We start from the raw sequence: 18,025 nt of genomic DNA, 5'->3' as shown, positions 1-18,025 counted from the left end.
GTGGAAGAGGTTACTTTAAATCGGGTATGCACGCTTTGATGAGGGTCACAAAACATTCGTAAATTGACTTTTCTGCGATTGGTAAAATGTCATTACTGTAACTTATTAAAGAAATAGTATAACGTGAGAAAGAAGATCCAAACATATAACTTAAGAACAAGTGCAAAGCTCATGATGATAATGCTTCCGATCCATGATACGACATATTATGCATATGCCATATGGCATATGATATGTCCCACGTATTCATATAGATAGATAGATAGATAGATAGATAGATAGATAGATAGATGTGTGTATATATAATATATATAATACTCCGCAGTACGTACGCTTCGGAGTTGTGTGATTTCAGGAGCAGTAAAAAAATAAAAATAAAAAACCCTGATTCTTAGCTTGAAGGGTTGAAGGGGACATTTTGATCATTGTAGGGAAGTGCTCCTTCGTAACTCCCTCATAACGGTGTGTTCCGTACTGATTGCAGCGCATTTTGGTTTCCTTTTGTATTTCAGACGAGCGGTTTTCATTCCAAGGGACAAGGATCGCGATTATGGCACCGCGGAGTCTGGGTGTTCACATGAATGTAAATTAGGGTTTACCCAAAAAAAAAAAAAAAAAAAAAAAAAAAGTGACGGAGGAACGAGGGAAAAAAGCAACGGAGAAAAAGAAGAAAGGAACCTTATGCCTCACTTAGCTGTATTTTACTGGTACACTGTATGTGTCTGATGACTATTAAAGGTGGACGTTTCCAGTACGCTGAGCAGATCAACAGGTCGAAATAGTAGTTCAAAAAAAAAAAAAGCTGACATCTCAATTTGAGACTCAAAGGTGGGATGTATCTTTCCATTTTTTACTTCCTCATGCTGTGGGCTCAAGCCCTGACTTTAAAAAATCTAAATTATTCTGTTCCGGAAGAGCAGGGTCCCGGCACCGTTATTGGGAACATTGCCAAAGATGCCCGACTTGGCCCCGGGGAGCGGGGAAAGAAGTCCAACTTCAGGGTGCTGGAGAATTCAGCCCCACATCTCATTGATGTGGACCCAGAAAGTGGACTTCTGTACACTAAGCAGAGGATTGACAGGGAGACGCTATGTCGACGAATCCCCAAGTGCCAGCTCTCCATGGAGGTCTTTGCCAACGACAAAGAGATATGCATGATCAAGGTGGACATCCAGGACATCAACGATAACTCACCCAGCTTTCCTTCAGACCAGATAGACATTGATATCTCTGAGAATGCAGCTCCAGGAACCCGCTTCCCACTCACAAGCGCACATGACCCAGACTCGGGAGAAAATGGGTTAAAAACCTACCAGCTCACTCGTGACGATTACAATATCTTCTCTTTAGATGTAAAATCAAGAGGAGATGGGACAAAATTTCCGGAACTAGTAATTCAGAGGTCTTTAGACAGGGAGGAACGAAGCCATCACACCCTAATACTAACAGCAACGGATGGAGGGGAATATCCAAGATCAGGGACCATGCAGATCAATGTTAGAGTTATGGATTCAAATGATAACAGTCCAGTGTTTGAACAGCCTTCATATGTGGTAGAGATTCCTGAAAATGCACCCATAGGAAAAGTTTTATTAGATCTGAATGCCACAGACCCAGATGAAGGGAGCAATGGACAGGTGGTTTATTCTTTCAGTGGTTACACACCAGACAGAATAAGAGAGTTGTTTGCAGTTGACCCCAGAACAGGGGTTATAAAGATTCAGGGGGAAATTGACTATGAAGAAAGTCCAATAATGGAGATTGATGTTCAGGCAAAGGATCTAGGACCAAACCCAATCCCCGGCCACTGTAAAGTCACTGTTAAAGTGGTTGACAGGAATGACAATTGGCCATCGATAGGTTTTGTTTCTGTCCGGCAGGGGGCCGTCAGCGAAGCTGCCCCTCCGGGGACAGTCATCGCTTTGGTGAGAGTGACTGACAAAGATTCAGGGAGGAATGGACAGCCTCAGTGCAGGGTGCTTGGAAATGTACCTTTCAAGCTGGAGGAAAATTATGACAATTTTTACACTGTAGTTACGGACAGACCTTTAGACAGAGAGGTGCAAGATGAGTACAATGTGACAATAGTGGCTAAAGACAATGGGATCCCACCATTGAATTCCTCAAAATCATTCACAGTAAAAATCTTGGATGAAAATGACAATGCCCCTCGTTTCACCAAAGCAGTGTACCTCCTACAGGTGCCAGAGAATAATATCCCAGGGGAGTATTTAGGCTCTGTTTTGGCCCATGATCCAGACCTTGGTCAAAATGGAACTGTTTCTTATTCCATTTTGCCATCAAATGTTGGAGATGTGTCTATTTACACATATGTATCTGTCAATCCCACAAATGGTGCAATATATGCTTTAAGATCATTCAATTATGAGCAAACAAAGTATTTTGAATTTAAGGTCCTGGCAAAAGATTCAGGATCCCCTCACCTGGAAAGTAATGCCACTGTCAGGGTCAGTGTACTAGATGTCAATGACAATGCCCCAGTCATAGTCCTACCCCTTTTACAGAATGACACAGCTGAGATTCATGTTCCCAGAAATGTGGGTGTTGGGCACATTGTGACCACAGTGAGAGCTGTAGACAACGATTACGGAGAAAGCGGTCGCCTGACTTATGAGATTTCCGATGGGAACGAAGATCACTTGTTTGAGATTGACGCGGTCACTGGTGAGATCAGGATCGTGCATCCTTTCTGGGAGGATGTGACCCCGGTTGTCGAGCTCATCATTAAGGTGATCGACCATGGGAAGCCCACCCTTTCCGCCGTGGCTAAGCTCATCATCAAGGCTTACTCAGGCCCCCTTCCGGAAGGGGAGCCCAGGATCAATGAGGAGCAGCACAGCTGGGACATGTCTCTACCCCTCATAGTCACCCTGAGCATCGTCTCCATCATGCTTCTGGCAGCCATGATCACCATCGCTGTCAAGTGCAAGCAGGAGAACAAGGAGATCAGGACTTACAACTGCCGGATTGCCGAGTACTCCCACCCCCAGCTGGGAAAGGGCAAGAAGAAGAAGATTAACAAGAATGACATCATGCTGGTGCAGAGCGAGGTGGAGGAGAGGGACGCCATGAACGTCATGAACGTGGTGAGCAGCCCTTCCCTCGCCACGTCCCCCATGTATTTTAATTACCAGACACGGCTGCCCCTCAGTTCACCGAGGTCAGAGGTCATGTACCTCAAGCCCACGTCCAACAACCTGACTGTTCCTCAAGGACACGTGGGCTGTCACACGAGCTTCACGGGGACTGTGACTAACACCACCGAGACTCCAGTTAATAGGATGTCAATAATTCAGGTAGGAAATACAATTTGTACGTCCATCTTAACATTTCCTTCTGCACTTCCCTGTCTAACTCAGTGTGGGCATTTCACACAGTGCTGCAGGAAAGTTCAGTTTATTAACAGCTTGCAAAATCAGACAACCTCAGACTTAAAAGAGATAGTCTTCTAGCTTTACCCTTATTTGTGTAATAGCTCAAATTTTTGATTTTAGAACAGGATGTTTGTCAAAATGTGTGTGTGTGCTTGCGTGAATAAATATAGTGAAATGGCTGTATGGCAGTTCTGCTGTTATTTAACTGCCTGGATAGGTGTGATACTACTAGTTTAAATATGTTTGCACTGCCACAAAGGGGTATCGATCACTCTCTGGACTGCTAAATCCTTTTTTGCATATTTATTGGAACATTTAACTTTTATTGTCTGTTTCCTTTAATTATGTGCAATCTTATGAACACAGTGCAGGGTATTCTTTGGATTTTAGAATCTTTTTTTTCCGTGTGAGAGATGCTTCAGAGGGTTAGTCCTCATTGTCTGCTGCCACTTCCTTTTTCCGTGACTGTGCTTTATTATAAAAAGCAAAAAAGTCCAGAGCATCATTCATTTTATGGTATTTACATTATTATTATTTTTTGAGATTTTATACGAATTATAATCTTTCCTCCAGAAATGTCTCTAGGAGTTCTCAAAACAAAACAGGTGCTCAGACTTATCTTAGGAAACAAAGGGCTTTATTTGTTTTCCACATTCTTTACTAATACCTTTAGCAAATCCCTCCTTCAAAAAGCTGTCGAAAGGTATTGTCATATTGTTACCCTAAGCCTTTTTTTTTTTTAAAATGAATTGAGATATATGAAATGAGACAAGGCTGAATTCCCATTTAAAACTGTAAATATTCCATACACTTTCATTTTGTTGTTGTGATTTCATTGTGTAGCTGACAGGTTTTCCAAAGTTTTTCCATCTCACCTTTTTAAACGGCTGTATGTATCAGCTTATTAAGCTATTCAGGCTAAGTTCCTTTTTCAAAATACTTTTGGAAGGCCCCTTTTAGGATCTGCAGCATTTTACAAATGTATAAACTTTAGATATGTCCTTAAACACCATACAGTTTCACTGTGTTATATCAATAGAATTTGAAATACTTTTATTTATTGTACTTTACATTTGTGTCAAAATCCATGCTGTTAGTTGCTTTCATTCTGTCTGGATGCCAAGTCCCTGTGCCATATGAATTTGCTGTCATGACCACTTTGCACATACTGTTAACAGGTTTTTTCCTCTTAACACATAAGGCATGTGTCACCTGCAACTGACAGGCCACAATGTACACTATCCTGGGATAACATATCCGGCATGGTCTTACTTAAGTCCATGTCTCTGGCATTGGGTAATCTAAACCTGGGCAGAAGGGCCTTGGGAAAACACCATGATACACATACAGAATTTCCCTTTTATTGATCCACAGAGGCAGTAGCTGCAAGAATTTGTTATTAAAGGCAGACGAGGTAAAACTGGAAAACCGTAGTGTAAGGAAGCTGGGGATTTTTATGAGCCCTACACATATTGTGACTGGTCCAATAAGTATGTTTTACAATGACCTGCAAGTTTATGTGAGCCTGCAAATCACTGTATTTTCAATAATGAAACAAATTGGGCCAGGCAGCACCTGCAACCGAGGCCCTGCAAGAAGCGTAATTCGGTTTATAAGGAATTATTTAGTAAGGAGATGGATGGCACGTAATGACGCTTAATTCAGCTTAAGGCGCTAAAGCATATTACTTACTGTCGATTCAAGTTTAACGTGAATACAGGGCTGCAGACCTCACAGTCATAAGAGAAACTGGAAATCTTTGCAGAGGGCAGGATCCCCTTAAAGGTGAGAGAGAATTCTGTTGCACAGCTTACAATCCCGAAAGCGATGGCAATAAAATCAATCAGATGACTGTAAATGGACTTCTCTGGGAAAAGAAAATAAAGGAAATAAATTCTGCAGCTGTAATGAAATCAAGCCTTTAGCCAATATTTGTCATCACCCTGAAATAATTTTCTCGCCTTAAAATGCTAACCCAACGAGAGTCTCCAAAGTTAAAATTTCTATTTTTTTTTTTGGTCTTACTCATGGCTTCATTCTTAACACGGTATGGTACACTATGCTTTTTACTCGAGTTTGAAATAATTAAAATATGTATTTTTATTTGTCCATGGTGTTTAGGATGTTGTTGGACCTGTGCTCTGTGCTTGAGTTTAAACAAGTGGGTTTTGTATCGGAGGAGTAGGGAAGAAGAGAAAATATATATCGTTCTCCTCTAGGTGGAGTCAGTCTTCCTCAGGGCTTTTATGCAGTAATCAAAGGAGATGAGCGTTGACAGCGGAGTGCGGATTTAACATGCTCATTGTTGCTCGCTCCTTGCTCTCTCAGGTGCATTTACATTGTGCGTGTGCTGATTACCGTAGAAATTGCGTCTGAGCAATCCCAGCGATTTTTCAGCGCTCCTCTGAGCCTTTCCTCCGGAGACATGACAAGATGCAAACGTGACCGCATCGTGTTGACTTTGTTATTGCTGCTCTGATGGCTTGACATTGGGCACGCTCCAGTGAAATTGGGAAGGCTGTCGTTTCCACGTCGGTTGCCCCATCCCCCAAACCACACCCCCCCCCCCTCCCCCAACGTTTATCAGCTCCGCCCGCCAAAGAGGTCAGTGGTCTCTTACAAGGTCACAAGCTGAAGTGTCAATAATTCACTGGAGAGACCCGCCGCACACCATTTATAAAGGTTAGCTGGCAGCAAGCATGAGAGCTAGCAGTTCATTTTCTCAGATCCATTATGATACTCCAGTTTCATAAAACAAGCCTATCTCAATGAAACAGGAAGTTTCCATTTGGAAGAAGGTCAACAGTCCAGTGTTTATCCTCCCTATGGACCTCCAGTAGACTGTAAAGTAATGTTTACATCCTCTTTAGCACACTTAAACATCACCGAGAAGTCAAAGAGTCTTGCTTATTTTTTATTTTCTTTTTTAATACAGAAATGTGACTGTTTTCCATATCAAAAGAACAACATTCGTAGTGCATTGCAATTAATGTTCTGCACTGGGTTGTAAGATCAGTTTTTTTTTTCTTTTTTTTATTTAATTTCTGGCTGAAATTCAAACATAACATTGAGGAAACCCAGAGGAACTTTGGGAAAACTGTGGCTGTCCATTTACTTAACTGCTCTTCTTTCACCAAGTAGGGTACGTCACATATACAAATCAAATTCACACTTAGTAGAAGGTGAAGTGTAACAAGGACATTTTTTTTTTTATGCTTTCTAAGTATCTCTGGAAAAGTTCATTGAAGTTCTTGCATTCCTCTTGCAATGTGTTTTAGAGAACGTTTTTTTTTAAATGTTTCCAAACTTTTGTGGAATTGATCTAAATCGAAAAATTACAGCCATCTTCATTTGGAAGTCACGTTTTTTTTGTAATGCTTTCATGGAAGGTTCCCGAAACACAACAACTTCTACATTTAGATTACTTTGTGTATTTCTTGTCTTTTCATATACAGTACTGTGCAAAAATCTTAGGCACTTAAATGTTTCACAAAAATATTTGTGTTAGATGGTTCTTCTGCATTAGTGTCAATGGGAAAGAGGATATTTTAGATTTCCAAGCATTCCTTTTGCAAAAAGTTACAGTATTACAGTAATGGTTTTGCATGTCGTTAAAGAAAAAAGTACACACACACACACACACACACACACACACACACACACACACACACACACACTGCCTAGAGACCTTTTGTCCTAAGCGGGGTTGCGGCGAACCGGAGCCTAACCCAGCAACACAGGGCACAAGGCTGGAGTGGGAGGGGACACACCCAGGATGGCACGTCAGTCTATCGCAAGGCACCCCAAGCAGGACTCGACCCCCAGGCTCACCAGAGAGTGGGACCTGTCCAAGCCCGCTGCGACCCCGCTCGGGACCAGTGGTTGTCGACGATGGATGGTTACTAAGCTTTGTCTGAAGTTTATTAATTAAGAGTATTATTTTTGAAATCATTCTCACTTTACAGCTTTTTTCCCCAACCAGGTGCCTAAAACTTTTGCACACTACTGTACAGTAGTTTAACACATCCTTTATGTCTTTGACTGCTGGAATTTTTACCTTGTAGCGTGCTTCCAGTTTCAGTACATTAGAAATCTCTCTTTTTGCTCTTCCATGAGGGCATGTTGTTCTACATTTTTAATGCGGGTTTTGTATATAAATTATACCACAGAGATACAGGAAAATGCTTGCTGTCCGTTTAATTACTGCTGGCAATAGACAGAGTGTTGCATCATTGGGCTTCGCTTTGAAGCATTGATATAAACCAACAATGTTTTGCTTTTATTCTGATTTTGTTTTGGTTAATGAAATTACTGTTTCCAGTCCCATTTAAATACTGCAATATTTACTCTCATTAATAAATTATCTGCAAACAGATGACATTTGAAATTTTATGTTTTGTTTGGAGGCAGTGGACCACAAAATTTATAATTTAATTTTATACAAACTGTTTTTCGTATTGATGCAAGCGCACCCTCCCTCCTTGTGGGTAAAATGTATTTAATATTCTACAGTCTGGAATAACATAAAATGACAGGCAATATTTTAATAAGGTTAATTTAGTCAGAGTTCAAACTGGAAATACAGTTAAAAATATTCCATGTCGATTTGGTTTTGTGCGTATGATATTTCAAGAGTAGACATTCACGAAAATGTATCTTTTACAACTTCCAGCTCTGGATGGGATGCTGAGCAAAGAAATAAAAGGAAAATTGTTTCTATCCATACACCTGAACCACTTTTCAACTTGTAGATGAGCCATTTTCACAGAATACCACCATTTTCATTCTATAAATGAACATCATCATTGTTATATCTTTCCTAATAGGCTGAATGCTACAAAATTAGTTTTAGGTTTGAAGTGACCTGGTTCCCTTCCTATTATCACCTGTAGAGTTTAGGTATTGGGAAGCGGTTGGAAATGCAGTCATAATGAGAAGTTTTTCTTGAAAGCTAACACTTTCTGCTGTACAATATTCTGCATTCACTGCATACACTAATTATAGTTACATAAATTATAACACCTGAATTCACCTGATGAGTTGTGGCACAGTTCAGATTTCAGTTCTTTGTTATGTGAGTATGAAAAGGCCTGCAATTTTTTTTTTTCCCCCAACCCTCCTTTTTTCTGGGTTCAGGTTGTCCAGAGAGCTGCACATGGTTTACATTTTATGGCTTTAGAAACCTCACAGAATCCAGGGATTATATGCTTGACAGGATGTGTAAGATGTAAAATGGTAAGCTCCAAGTCACTCTGATGACTGCTAAGCACATAAATAGTGTTTATGCCGTGTTTATGTTGCTGAGGTATTTCACAAGTGTGCTTCAATAGTGATTGGTGGGTTTTGTGAAGCTGAGGTCTATTCAAGCAGGCGCAGTACTTGGGTTTGGGTCGATAGGCTGACAGCAGATGGTGAAAAACCGTAACCGATTGCCTTCTCGGCAGCAGCCAGACTACAAAGGGCCATCACCAGTGCATGTTTCCCTCTACATATCTGTATTAAGTGCCACCCACTGCCCAGTCAAATTTGACCCTTCTCACTTAGTCAGTGGATTGCCTTGTGGTAAGTATGAGATGTCTTTACATGTTTGGAATAAACAAATAATGGCATATGGATCCACTGAGATGGATTAGCGGCAAAAAAGACTTGGAAACCTGTCCTTGGGGCATAAACATCATCAGATCCATGCAATTCTAAATACCTTTTTTGCTGTGTGCCATATATTTTTGATCCTGAGTTTTGGTTGCCTCAGAATCCAGTTTTTGGTATGTTTCTGCACAGTTTTTTATTTTGGATTTCCTCTGTGTTTTTTTTTTTGGGGGGGGGCTTTTGTATTGTCCTGTTTATTTTGTACATGGCCCAGGATCTTCTTGTAGCACTGGGATGAGAATTATAATTTTTTCATTTTTTTGCTTTCTCTTGTGAGTTGTTGTAACAATATTGCAGCAGCTGTTTACCCAAAATTTATACAGCTTTTCTTTCTTGCTATTCCGTAAAGTCAACAAAAGGATGGAACTCATTTTGAAGAGCTTGGAACCAGAGCTTCCCAGGTCGTTTGTCCTTTAAATATTTTGTACAGTAATCAGTCTTATTTGTTATGCTTCACTTTGCTTCTGTGTCTCTGCTCATGAAGGTAAACCCCTTGACCCAACAGTAGGACAGTAGGATACCTGGATGTGACTGTCCAACCTCATCATCATTTTTGCTGTATGGCTGAAATTAACCTTAATATTATCCACCAATAAGCTTTCAGATAATGGGTAAATAAATGTGTTTTGCAAATTAAGCATATTTAAAAGTAAGGTGGATAACTTTAGTAATTCAGTTTACCCTAACCCTAAGTATAAAATGGGACAATTGATTGCAATACATAAAATATAAAAAAAAACACATTTAGAAGATGCATTGGAAGAGAAAATTATGAGACTTCATCAAAAGTGTTCTGAAATGCTGTCATATCCAATGTGACAAATGTACCTTTTTAACTTTTTGTCTGCAATGTATGGACAATAGACTCACTTGGACTTTGTTAGAATGATGTGCATTACTACACATCAATATTTTATCATTATTCATGAAACGAAACACTTGTCCAGAACTTTTTATAATGTGTTTAGATTCACACAACAAGAAAAAAATTAGTAGCTTTTTTTTTTTTTTAAATGGATTTGCCTTACAGTTGAATCTGCAATCCTCTGGTGACAAGTTTAATACTTTAATCACGATAACACCTGTTGCTTATGTACAGTGCGCATCATTTAGTGAAGTAGTCCAAAAACCTTCTTTCCACTCCTGTCATTTCAGATAAACTGCAAGAGCGCACGTCCCTTATGCCCTAAGCCACATTTGTGATGATAAGATTATCTTGTCACAGAGCAGGAGTACTTGTGTTCCATGTATTGATCCAGTCATAGTGCTAATAAATGAGATAGCATTAAGGATGGTCCTGTGCATTGAAGAGGCTGAATGTCTTCGGGATGTGTAATCTCTGTTTTTAGCCTTGGTAAGAGAGTGTTTTCTGAATAAACAAGCAAAGCTCTGATGGTGTGTGCGGGATTCTCATTCGAGTCACGCCGAGGGGTTGGGGCTGTTTACGTTCAGCCTATTAAAGGCATTTGGATGCTGGAGGACAAGAGTGCCACGGTGTTGCCGCCTGACTCCGAACACAGAATGTCCTGAAAAGCTCCTTCAAAGAGACATTCGACTATATGGGAGGTCAGCCCAGTTCTAAGCCGTAGATTAGCCATGATTGTTTCTTGTGGGGTTAGCTGATTAATGCCTAAACCTTAGCTGACAGTTCATAAATGCACCATGGACAAGCTTAAATTTGTCAGTAGATTTCTACAGTACACTATTATGCAAATGCAACCTGCCAATATAGAACTATTCCTGCATGATAACAAGAATTGACCTTGGGAGGGAGGTAGTTAAATAAATTAATAAAGAAATAAATAATAATGATATTTAAAAAAAAAAAAAACTGAATCTGTCTCATAACTGCATAGTCAATGAGGACAAATTTTTCTCTTACTGGAAGGCTGTGGCGGGGACCGTAAACAAGCCTTTTAATAATGATTGTTCTTAAATCTTAGCTTTCTGCAAAGTGTATTATTTAACAGTTTGAAGTTAGTCTGATAAATTGCACATTTTGCTCTGTTCTACTTTACAGCTTGAACAAGCTCTTTGCCAACTTTTTCCTGTACTGTTCTTGTAATGTTTAAGGAAAGAAAAACGGTGATGGATTATTAGCGCCTTCCCTAGGTTAATGGAATGATATATTAAGCATCCATTAAGCCTACCTTTCTTGGTGCAGTGAAAGAGGAATCAGTGCCCTTTTCATGGGCAGAGGATGATAAAGTCTGTGCAAGAGGACTTTGTATTCTTTTCCCCATTGAAATTTTATGAAAAGGGTTATAGAAAAGTTCATATAATTGTTGAAATGTTAACCATTCTGGAAGGCTTTACAGTTGTGATGTAAGTTAACTTACTACAGAGCATTTATGGACTTACTCATGTTTAAAGATCTGTCAATATATTCACTGTAAGGCTTTGGCTGAATTAAGCTTCTGAGGATTAAGTTGAAAAATGGAGGTTAGACTCAACTTGCATGTCTGACTAATGGCTACTTAGTCAGGTGTCATAAGGCAGTAGGTAATCCAGGTTAAACACTCTCCTTTCAGTTCTGGAGAAATGTGCTACATGTTGTAAAGTTTTCAGCATTTCTTGGGATGGGACAAAATTATGCTTTCTGGGCTGTCTTATGTGTTTGACCGTTTCAGATCCTTCCATGTTGTATGTTTCTTTGATGCACAGATTTGGCGTGCAGATTGCAGTTGTGGAAATGATAATGGAAAGTGATACATTTGTTCTCTGTGGTCTTTGGTGTGTGAATACTGAGTGGGGCAGCTGGGAAAAATGATCCCATAATCCATTTTTACCTCCCTGAGACAGACCCGTCAGGAAAATCCACTGTTACGGATATCCATAGGACCGAGAGGAGAAAGCCTAGACGGTGGACATGCTTTCGTTTCTCGGTGTTGCACTGCAGAGCCCACTGTGGGTGAAATCAGCTCTAAATTGCCTTTATTGTTTTCTTTGTTGTCATAAAAGTCCCAGAAACACTTCCGCATAATAGGAATTAACAACAATGATAATCTGTTTTCTCACCAAAATGCTACAGTTCAATTGTTATTCTCCCTGTGCTCTGTGTGGACTCACTTGCTTGGCGGGGCTGAAGATGGAATTTGTCGTACGGGGAGAATAGACGGCAGGGAAGTGCAGGAAGTCAATTTCGTGAATAGTGTCGGTGGGTCGGGTTTTAAACCCAACCTGTGCTGACCAGTTTTCCAGCTTGTGCAGTTACCACAGCCTCCTTAGAGGCGATAGGAATCACCACACTGCAGTTCTGTCCCAAGTTACACAGAACAATATGCATTATAACACTACAAGTTGATAGCTTATTGAATTTGTTCGTGGGTCATGAGCCTTCTTGTGACCAAAGTGCAAAGTTCCTTTCTAGCCCCAAAATATTAGTTGCGGGGGGGCTGAATGTGTTTGCATGTGTTATATCTTAAATACAGGTGGTCCCTAATTGATTTATGATGGAGTTTCGTTCCCTAAAACCCATCATAAGTTGAATATATCGTAAGTTGAAAATGCATTTAATACAGCTAATACACACCTCTCCGTGACAGAATGGGAGATGCAGATTGCTGTTGCTGCCCAGTATCACGAGACTGTATCGCTTCGCATATCTCTTTCCTAGGTAAAATCAAAATTCAAATTTTGAAGTACAGTTTCTACTGAATGTCTGTTCCCAGCTCACCATTGTAAAGTCGAAAAAAATTGCAAGCCAAACCATCATAAATCGGGGACCACCTGTACACATTTTTAAACGTATATATACACTATATATAGTGTCCAAAGAATCACAAGTCTCGTGCATACATTACGTAGCTTTTTTAACTTGGGGTATTGTCTGGGAGCCTCCCTTCACCAGTGTAATTCTTGACATCGATTCATTATGACACACTGGTGAGCAGGGTGGGGGATGCAGTGGAACCACAGGGGGTCTGAGATGGCTCGTCCAAATTGCCTAGGGGAGCCCTTCTACTGGCGGGAGTGGAATGTGCTAAAAATATTCCATTTAACCTGTAGTACATTATCTTGAGACTCCATCTGGTTTATATACGTCAGTGCAGGCTGACTCATTGAGCCTTGCAAATCACCAGATCAGGCCAGACTTGGGAGGTAATTGGTTCCAAGATGTGTGTGGCGACAGTGTGGTGCATGTCTTAAAGAGCCCCCTTTGGTCTCACTGATTCCCCCCCCCCACCCCTTCTTTGCACTCTAAATCACCGATTTCAGCTGATGCAGACAGTCAGCAAGACACTGACAGGACCCCAGTGACTCTGGCTGAACTTGGAGGATCTGCCCAAATTTTGCTAGGGGAGGGAATCTCCAGTTTGTTCTGCAGAAGGAGAGTTGTCTGTTCTCTCAAATGCACACTTTTCTTTTTACCATCCTGCTATTGACGGATCGTTAACAGCTTTCTGTAGGTTAATGGAATGATATATTAGGCATCCATTAAGTCCGCCTCAGTGCAGTGAAAGGGAATAGGTACCCCTTTTCTTGGACACACAACGACCGAGTCTGTTACGAGAAAATTGGACTGCATATTATAGGGAATAGTTTGTGCTAATGAGAGCTATTGAAATATTTCAAAAGCATCCTGAAAAAGCTAGGATGTTTTTTAGACCTGGGATACAACAAGCCTCAGGGATGCTTCAATGGGACCCAAAAGCCAGGCGTGTCTCATGTTATTTCATGGTACTTTACAAGGCCGCTGGACGTCCTCGTTGACCTTTCAGCAGCAAAGCTTCCCTCACATGCCTGTCACTCAGGTCCCCACGGGCTTCCTCTTGTCATGGAGGTAAATGTTGTGTGTGTTCCATTTTGCACTCCGTGAGATGTACGGAGAACGCACTAAGGCAATGAGTCATATCCTCTTTGCTACTCAGGAAAATCATTAGAATGGAACCTATTGATTTTGCTTTGCTGTGTCACTTTGGTTGGATATGTCCCAAGTCATATTAGCAGTGCACAATACCTGTGCAAGTTATCAATATACTTATCATTTGTAGTGCTGTCCCTGGAGGTTAACACAGACTCCATCTTACATAAGTTCGGAATTAAGTAGGAAGGACATGTTTTCCTTTTCTAATGAAAAACAGCCTTACATTATGAATAGACTCTTGTTTTTTTTTTTTTTTTCCCCCAGAGATGCATGTTTTCCTAAATATTTTTTTCAAAGGCAAACCGCTAAAAGAAAGAAAGAAAAATGCTTATTTAAATGATTTATTTATTGTGTTAAAATTTCTGCAGATGGGGTGGGCTATATGCAAAACATATGCTTTGGATCTTTTCAGCATATTTAAAATTAATTGGGTGTAAAGGTCAGGCTTAAACCTTTGACTGATTAAAATCAATTACATACATGGTTTAGGGAAAAAAAGGCAGACGTGCCTTTTGGTTTCGTAAGCCAAGAAGTTGTCATCAGAGTTGCTGTCTTGTTTATGTAGCATTTACATAATTGAAACAATTCTGCTTTTACAGTCAGATGCTGGTGAAGGTTCTTTGGAAGCCCTAATCACCTTACTAGTGGAGTCATCTTAATGATTCATACATTCTGTGTGAGCTCTAGAAGTCTTGGTATTTTCTGGTATTTTGCTAAGTTAATTGTCCTGGATAAGCATTTCTGATGCACTGAAAAACAGCAAGATACACCTTACAGATCAAACTTCTGTGAAACCAAGACATCCAACAATTTTAATAGCTTTCCATGTATCCAGTGTGTTGGTACTGACTGAATGTAATTAACATTGGAACTTAAGCAGTATTTATGAAATGTAATATTAAACCAAACCATCTTTTATTTTTGAGTGCTTTGAATTTTTGCTCATTTATAGTACGAATCCACATCTGCTTGGTTAGACTGCCGACACTTTTGGAAGATCAGACCAAAATGTCTTACTTAAGGCAAACTTCATTAACATTTACAGTTATTCATTCAGCAGACACTTCTTTCCAAAGTGACACACATCGCACAGGAAAATACAATGAGTTCATTACATCAACAGAAGAGAGACTTCTACACAGATGCGTGATTCTAGAATTTGATACCTGTTGCTGGTGGTTAACTTTGTAAAGCATCTGTCCAAAGACTTAATGATAGATTTGTACCACATGGGTGGCCTTCTTGATGATGGAAATACAAAGTAGCCAACTGATAATGTAGAGGAAACAGCTTCATAAAAGTTTCTTACCCCTTTACTTTTACTGATGTCCTAGGATCTTCTCCTCTGTTTCCCTGCTCCCTGCTCCCCTCTCACTGCTCGGCTCCTTCGTCTTTTGAGATTGCTATTCCCCTTATGTGTCTGTGCTCCGCATAAAGAAACATGGGAAACCCGTCAGTGGTGGGCATCTCGGAGACCTTGTCATTATTTTAATGTGTGCCGTTCTGATATCCTCTTTCAAGTCCATTTCACTTTCCTTTCATGTTCTTTTCTGTCCTCAGAAGTGAATCTTGAAGTTTAGAGGACAAAAGTGTTTCAAGTTCAAGTAGGAAAAGTTTCCTTTACTTTCCTTCATAATGACTATGAGTGCTCTGTAGGATAGCTTTTCATGCTTCTGCAGAACATGAAATCTATATCTATTGCCTGAATCAAAGTGCAGAATCTAAATGCCCTTAACTATGTAACGGTATACAGCAATAATTTATCCCTGCATTGTGTATTGAAGGAATGAGTAAATACAGTGCTCTGGTCCTAAAAACAGAAGAATCACATCCCACAATCAAGTTATCAGTTTGATTTTGCTTTCATTCATTCATTCATTCATTCATTCATTATCTATAACGGTATGTCCTCATCAAGGGTTGCAGTTTAATTTAATGCTGCTATCTAAAATTCTATTACAAAAAAAAATGTTGACTACAGGCCCTATGCCTTTCTGAGCATCTCAGATGCTGGGATGCTGATTAATCATTTCTAAGTGTGCAATATTTTTTGACCAAAATTCTACCAAGTTCAGTATGAATGCCTTTATCCACCCATAAAAGTTATTGTAATTTCACTATGCCATCCCTTCCAGCAGTTACTTACGAAAATGCTGTCTCGACTACCTTATACTTTTTTTTTTCTAGTATCTTTCAGGAATGGTAAGTTACGTGGGAACAATAAATCTGGAAGAAAATGTTTTAGCAAGAAAGACTTAAGTCAGACATTGTGAAAGTGACTGACACTGATCTGAAACGTAGCTCCCAAACAAGGAAACAGTTGTCAACTCAGAATGTAAGTCAGACGGCATGTTCCTCAGTTATCAGAAATCAGCAAGATGGACATTGTGATATAAGAACATGTGACTAATGTCCTACTCACTTCATTTGTATCGTTGTTTCTCAGCCCATACTACAGTGTGAAGCTCAGTGTGGTGGTTGTTCATTCTATTGCAAATAGAAGCCATTGGTAAATGCCTTGACACATTATGTAAATAATATTCAGAGCATTTAAGATGGAGGATTTTTTTTTTTTTCCAATAGGTTGCCTTTTACTGGTTAAGATATTATGTATTTGCCTTTATCCAAAAAAATAGCTAGGGCTATTTTATTTATTTATTTTTTTATTTATTTATTTATTAAATTTTTTGCTTACAACTTAGCTTTTTCCCTGCTTTATAAATAAGTTGAGCTCACTGCCGGATTTCTTGTCCCAGACATTAGCCTTGACTTGGAAGCAAGTGGCTGGCATCCTTGCAATGCAAATTCCTGTCATGTCCACACAATGAATTGTATCCAGATAAAGTCTGAGGACAGGATAGATAAATAAATAAATAAATAAATAAAATAACGAAATAAAGCTTTAAAAGCTGAGGCAGTTGAAATGGAGCTCTTCGGGTGCCTGTACTGGACAGCGATTTTAAAATGCAAATCTTAAGCAAGTTGGCAGTGCATGAAGATGAACAAGACGGCCACAGATGGCGTCCCACTCATTGCCCGTCGCCCGTGTGCACGGAAGCGCATAAAAGCACATAAAAGCGCTTTCCACAGAGTTATGCATTTACAGGCGGGGGACAGCAAAGGACAAATCTTCTAGTAGCCTCAAAAAACCCTCAACACATCTTGTGCCCCAGAAATGTTGAAAACGGCGGTGTTCTCTAATCTTGTGGACTTTCCTACGAAAAGTGGCTCTCTGGTGACTTGGGCACCTGTGGTTTGATGCGGGTGCAGAAGATCCCAGTGTTCAATTCACTTAATTTTCAGACATTTTATCATAACAAAAATTGATTTCTAAGGTAGCCCTACCCCCTTGAGCCCCGTAGTCAAAGCAGCAACCCTGGACTTTTCATTCTTGTTTTGGACTGAGTAAGAACAGAATTTTTAAGATTATTTGGACCGGCAGTTCCTTTGCTTCCTGATACCACAGAATGAATAAATAAATCAACCAATTAATCAACTAAATAAGGTTGTGTGCATCACTGAGCCTTAACCATTTCTAGGCAAGGTGGAATGTTTTGCATTTTCGCTATCTAAGCGATTTCATTGTGACTGAAAAGACGTAGAAGCAGCAGTGTATATGTGTGGCAGACATGAGTGCTCGCCATGGAATGCAGGTGCTCTAACTTACTGGAAAGCAGTCTTTGATAAACACCAATTTTGTGTGTGCCTTGGACCAGATTGTGGAGCCACTGTCCAGATTCCCCGCAGCGGAACCAAACAAAACCCTACCCAAAATCACTGATTAGACAGGTGTTTCCTACCACCCGTGTGATCAAATTACAGAAATATTTATGTACCAGACGGCCAGATGTACAGAGGGTAACCTTATAATCCCCCTTCACAGCTCCTCAAAATATGACCCAGCTCAATAAATATGAACCCAACTATACTGGCTGGATATCTCCATTAATTGGATCCAGGCCTCTCTTATTTACTCTACTCGGCTGTTCATTGAACCCATATATAAAATTGACAGGAGAATCTAAGGCTCTAAGATTCGTCTGAGTTCTAATTTAGAGAGGGAAACCTCCTCAACAGTTCCTTAATGTGCTTTTTATTGGCAGTTGAGTTCATG

The 18,025-nt window shown here is 40.0% G+C and overlaps 1 protein-coding gene across 2 annotated transcripts in view; it reads left to right on the top strand.

The window, feature by feature from the left end:
* Positions 1-638: 638 nt before the first annotated feature.
* The window catches only part of LOC108927839 (protocadherin-17-like), a 42,136-nt gene continuing 24,749 nt past the window's right edge, over positions 639-18,025 (top strand). The window contains exon 1 of one of the 2 annotated variants that reach the window (XM_018741430.2): positions 639-3,107. In XM_018741430.2, coding sequence (XP_018596946.1) covers positions 834-3,107 — 2,274 coding nt within the window. In that variant the 5' untranslated portion in view covers positions 639-833. Of the gene's footprint in view, positions 3,318-18,025 lie in introns of both variants that reach the window. The other variant, XM_018741422.2, reaches the window with a different exon arrangement.

The sequence above is a fragment of the Scleropages formosus genome, chromosome 12 (assembly GCF_900964775.1).
Source record: "Scleropages formosus chromosome 12, fSclFor1.1, whole genome shotgun sequence".
NCBI classification, from domain to species: Eukaryota; Metazoa; Chordata; class Actinopteri; order Osteoglossiformes; family Osteoglossidae; genus Scleropages; species Scleropages formosus.
This window is presented reverse-complemented; position numbering and strand designations above follow the sequence as displayed.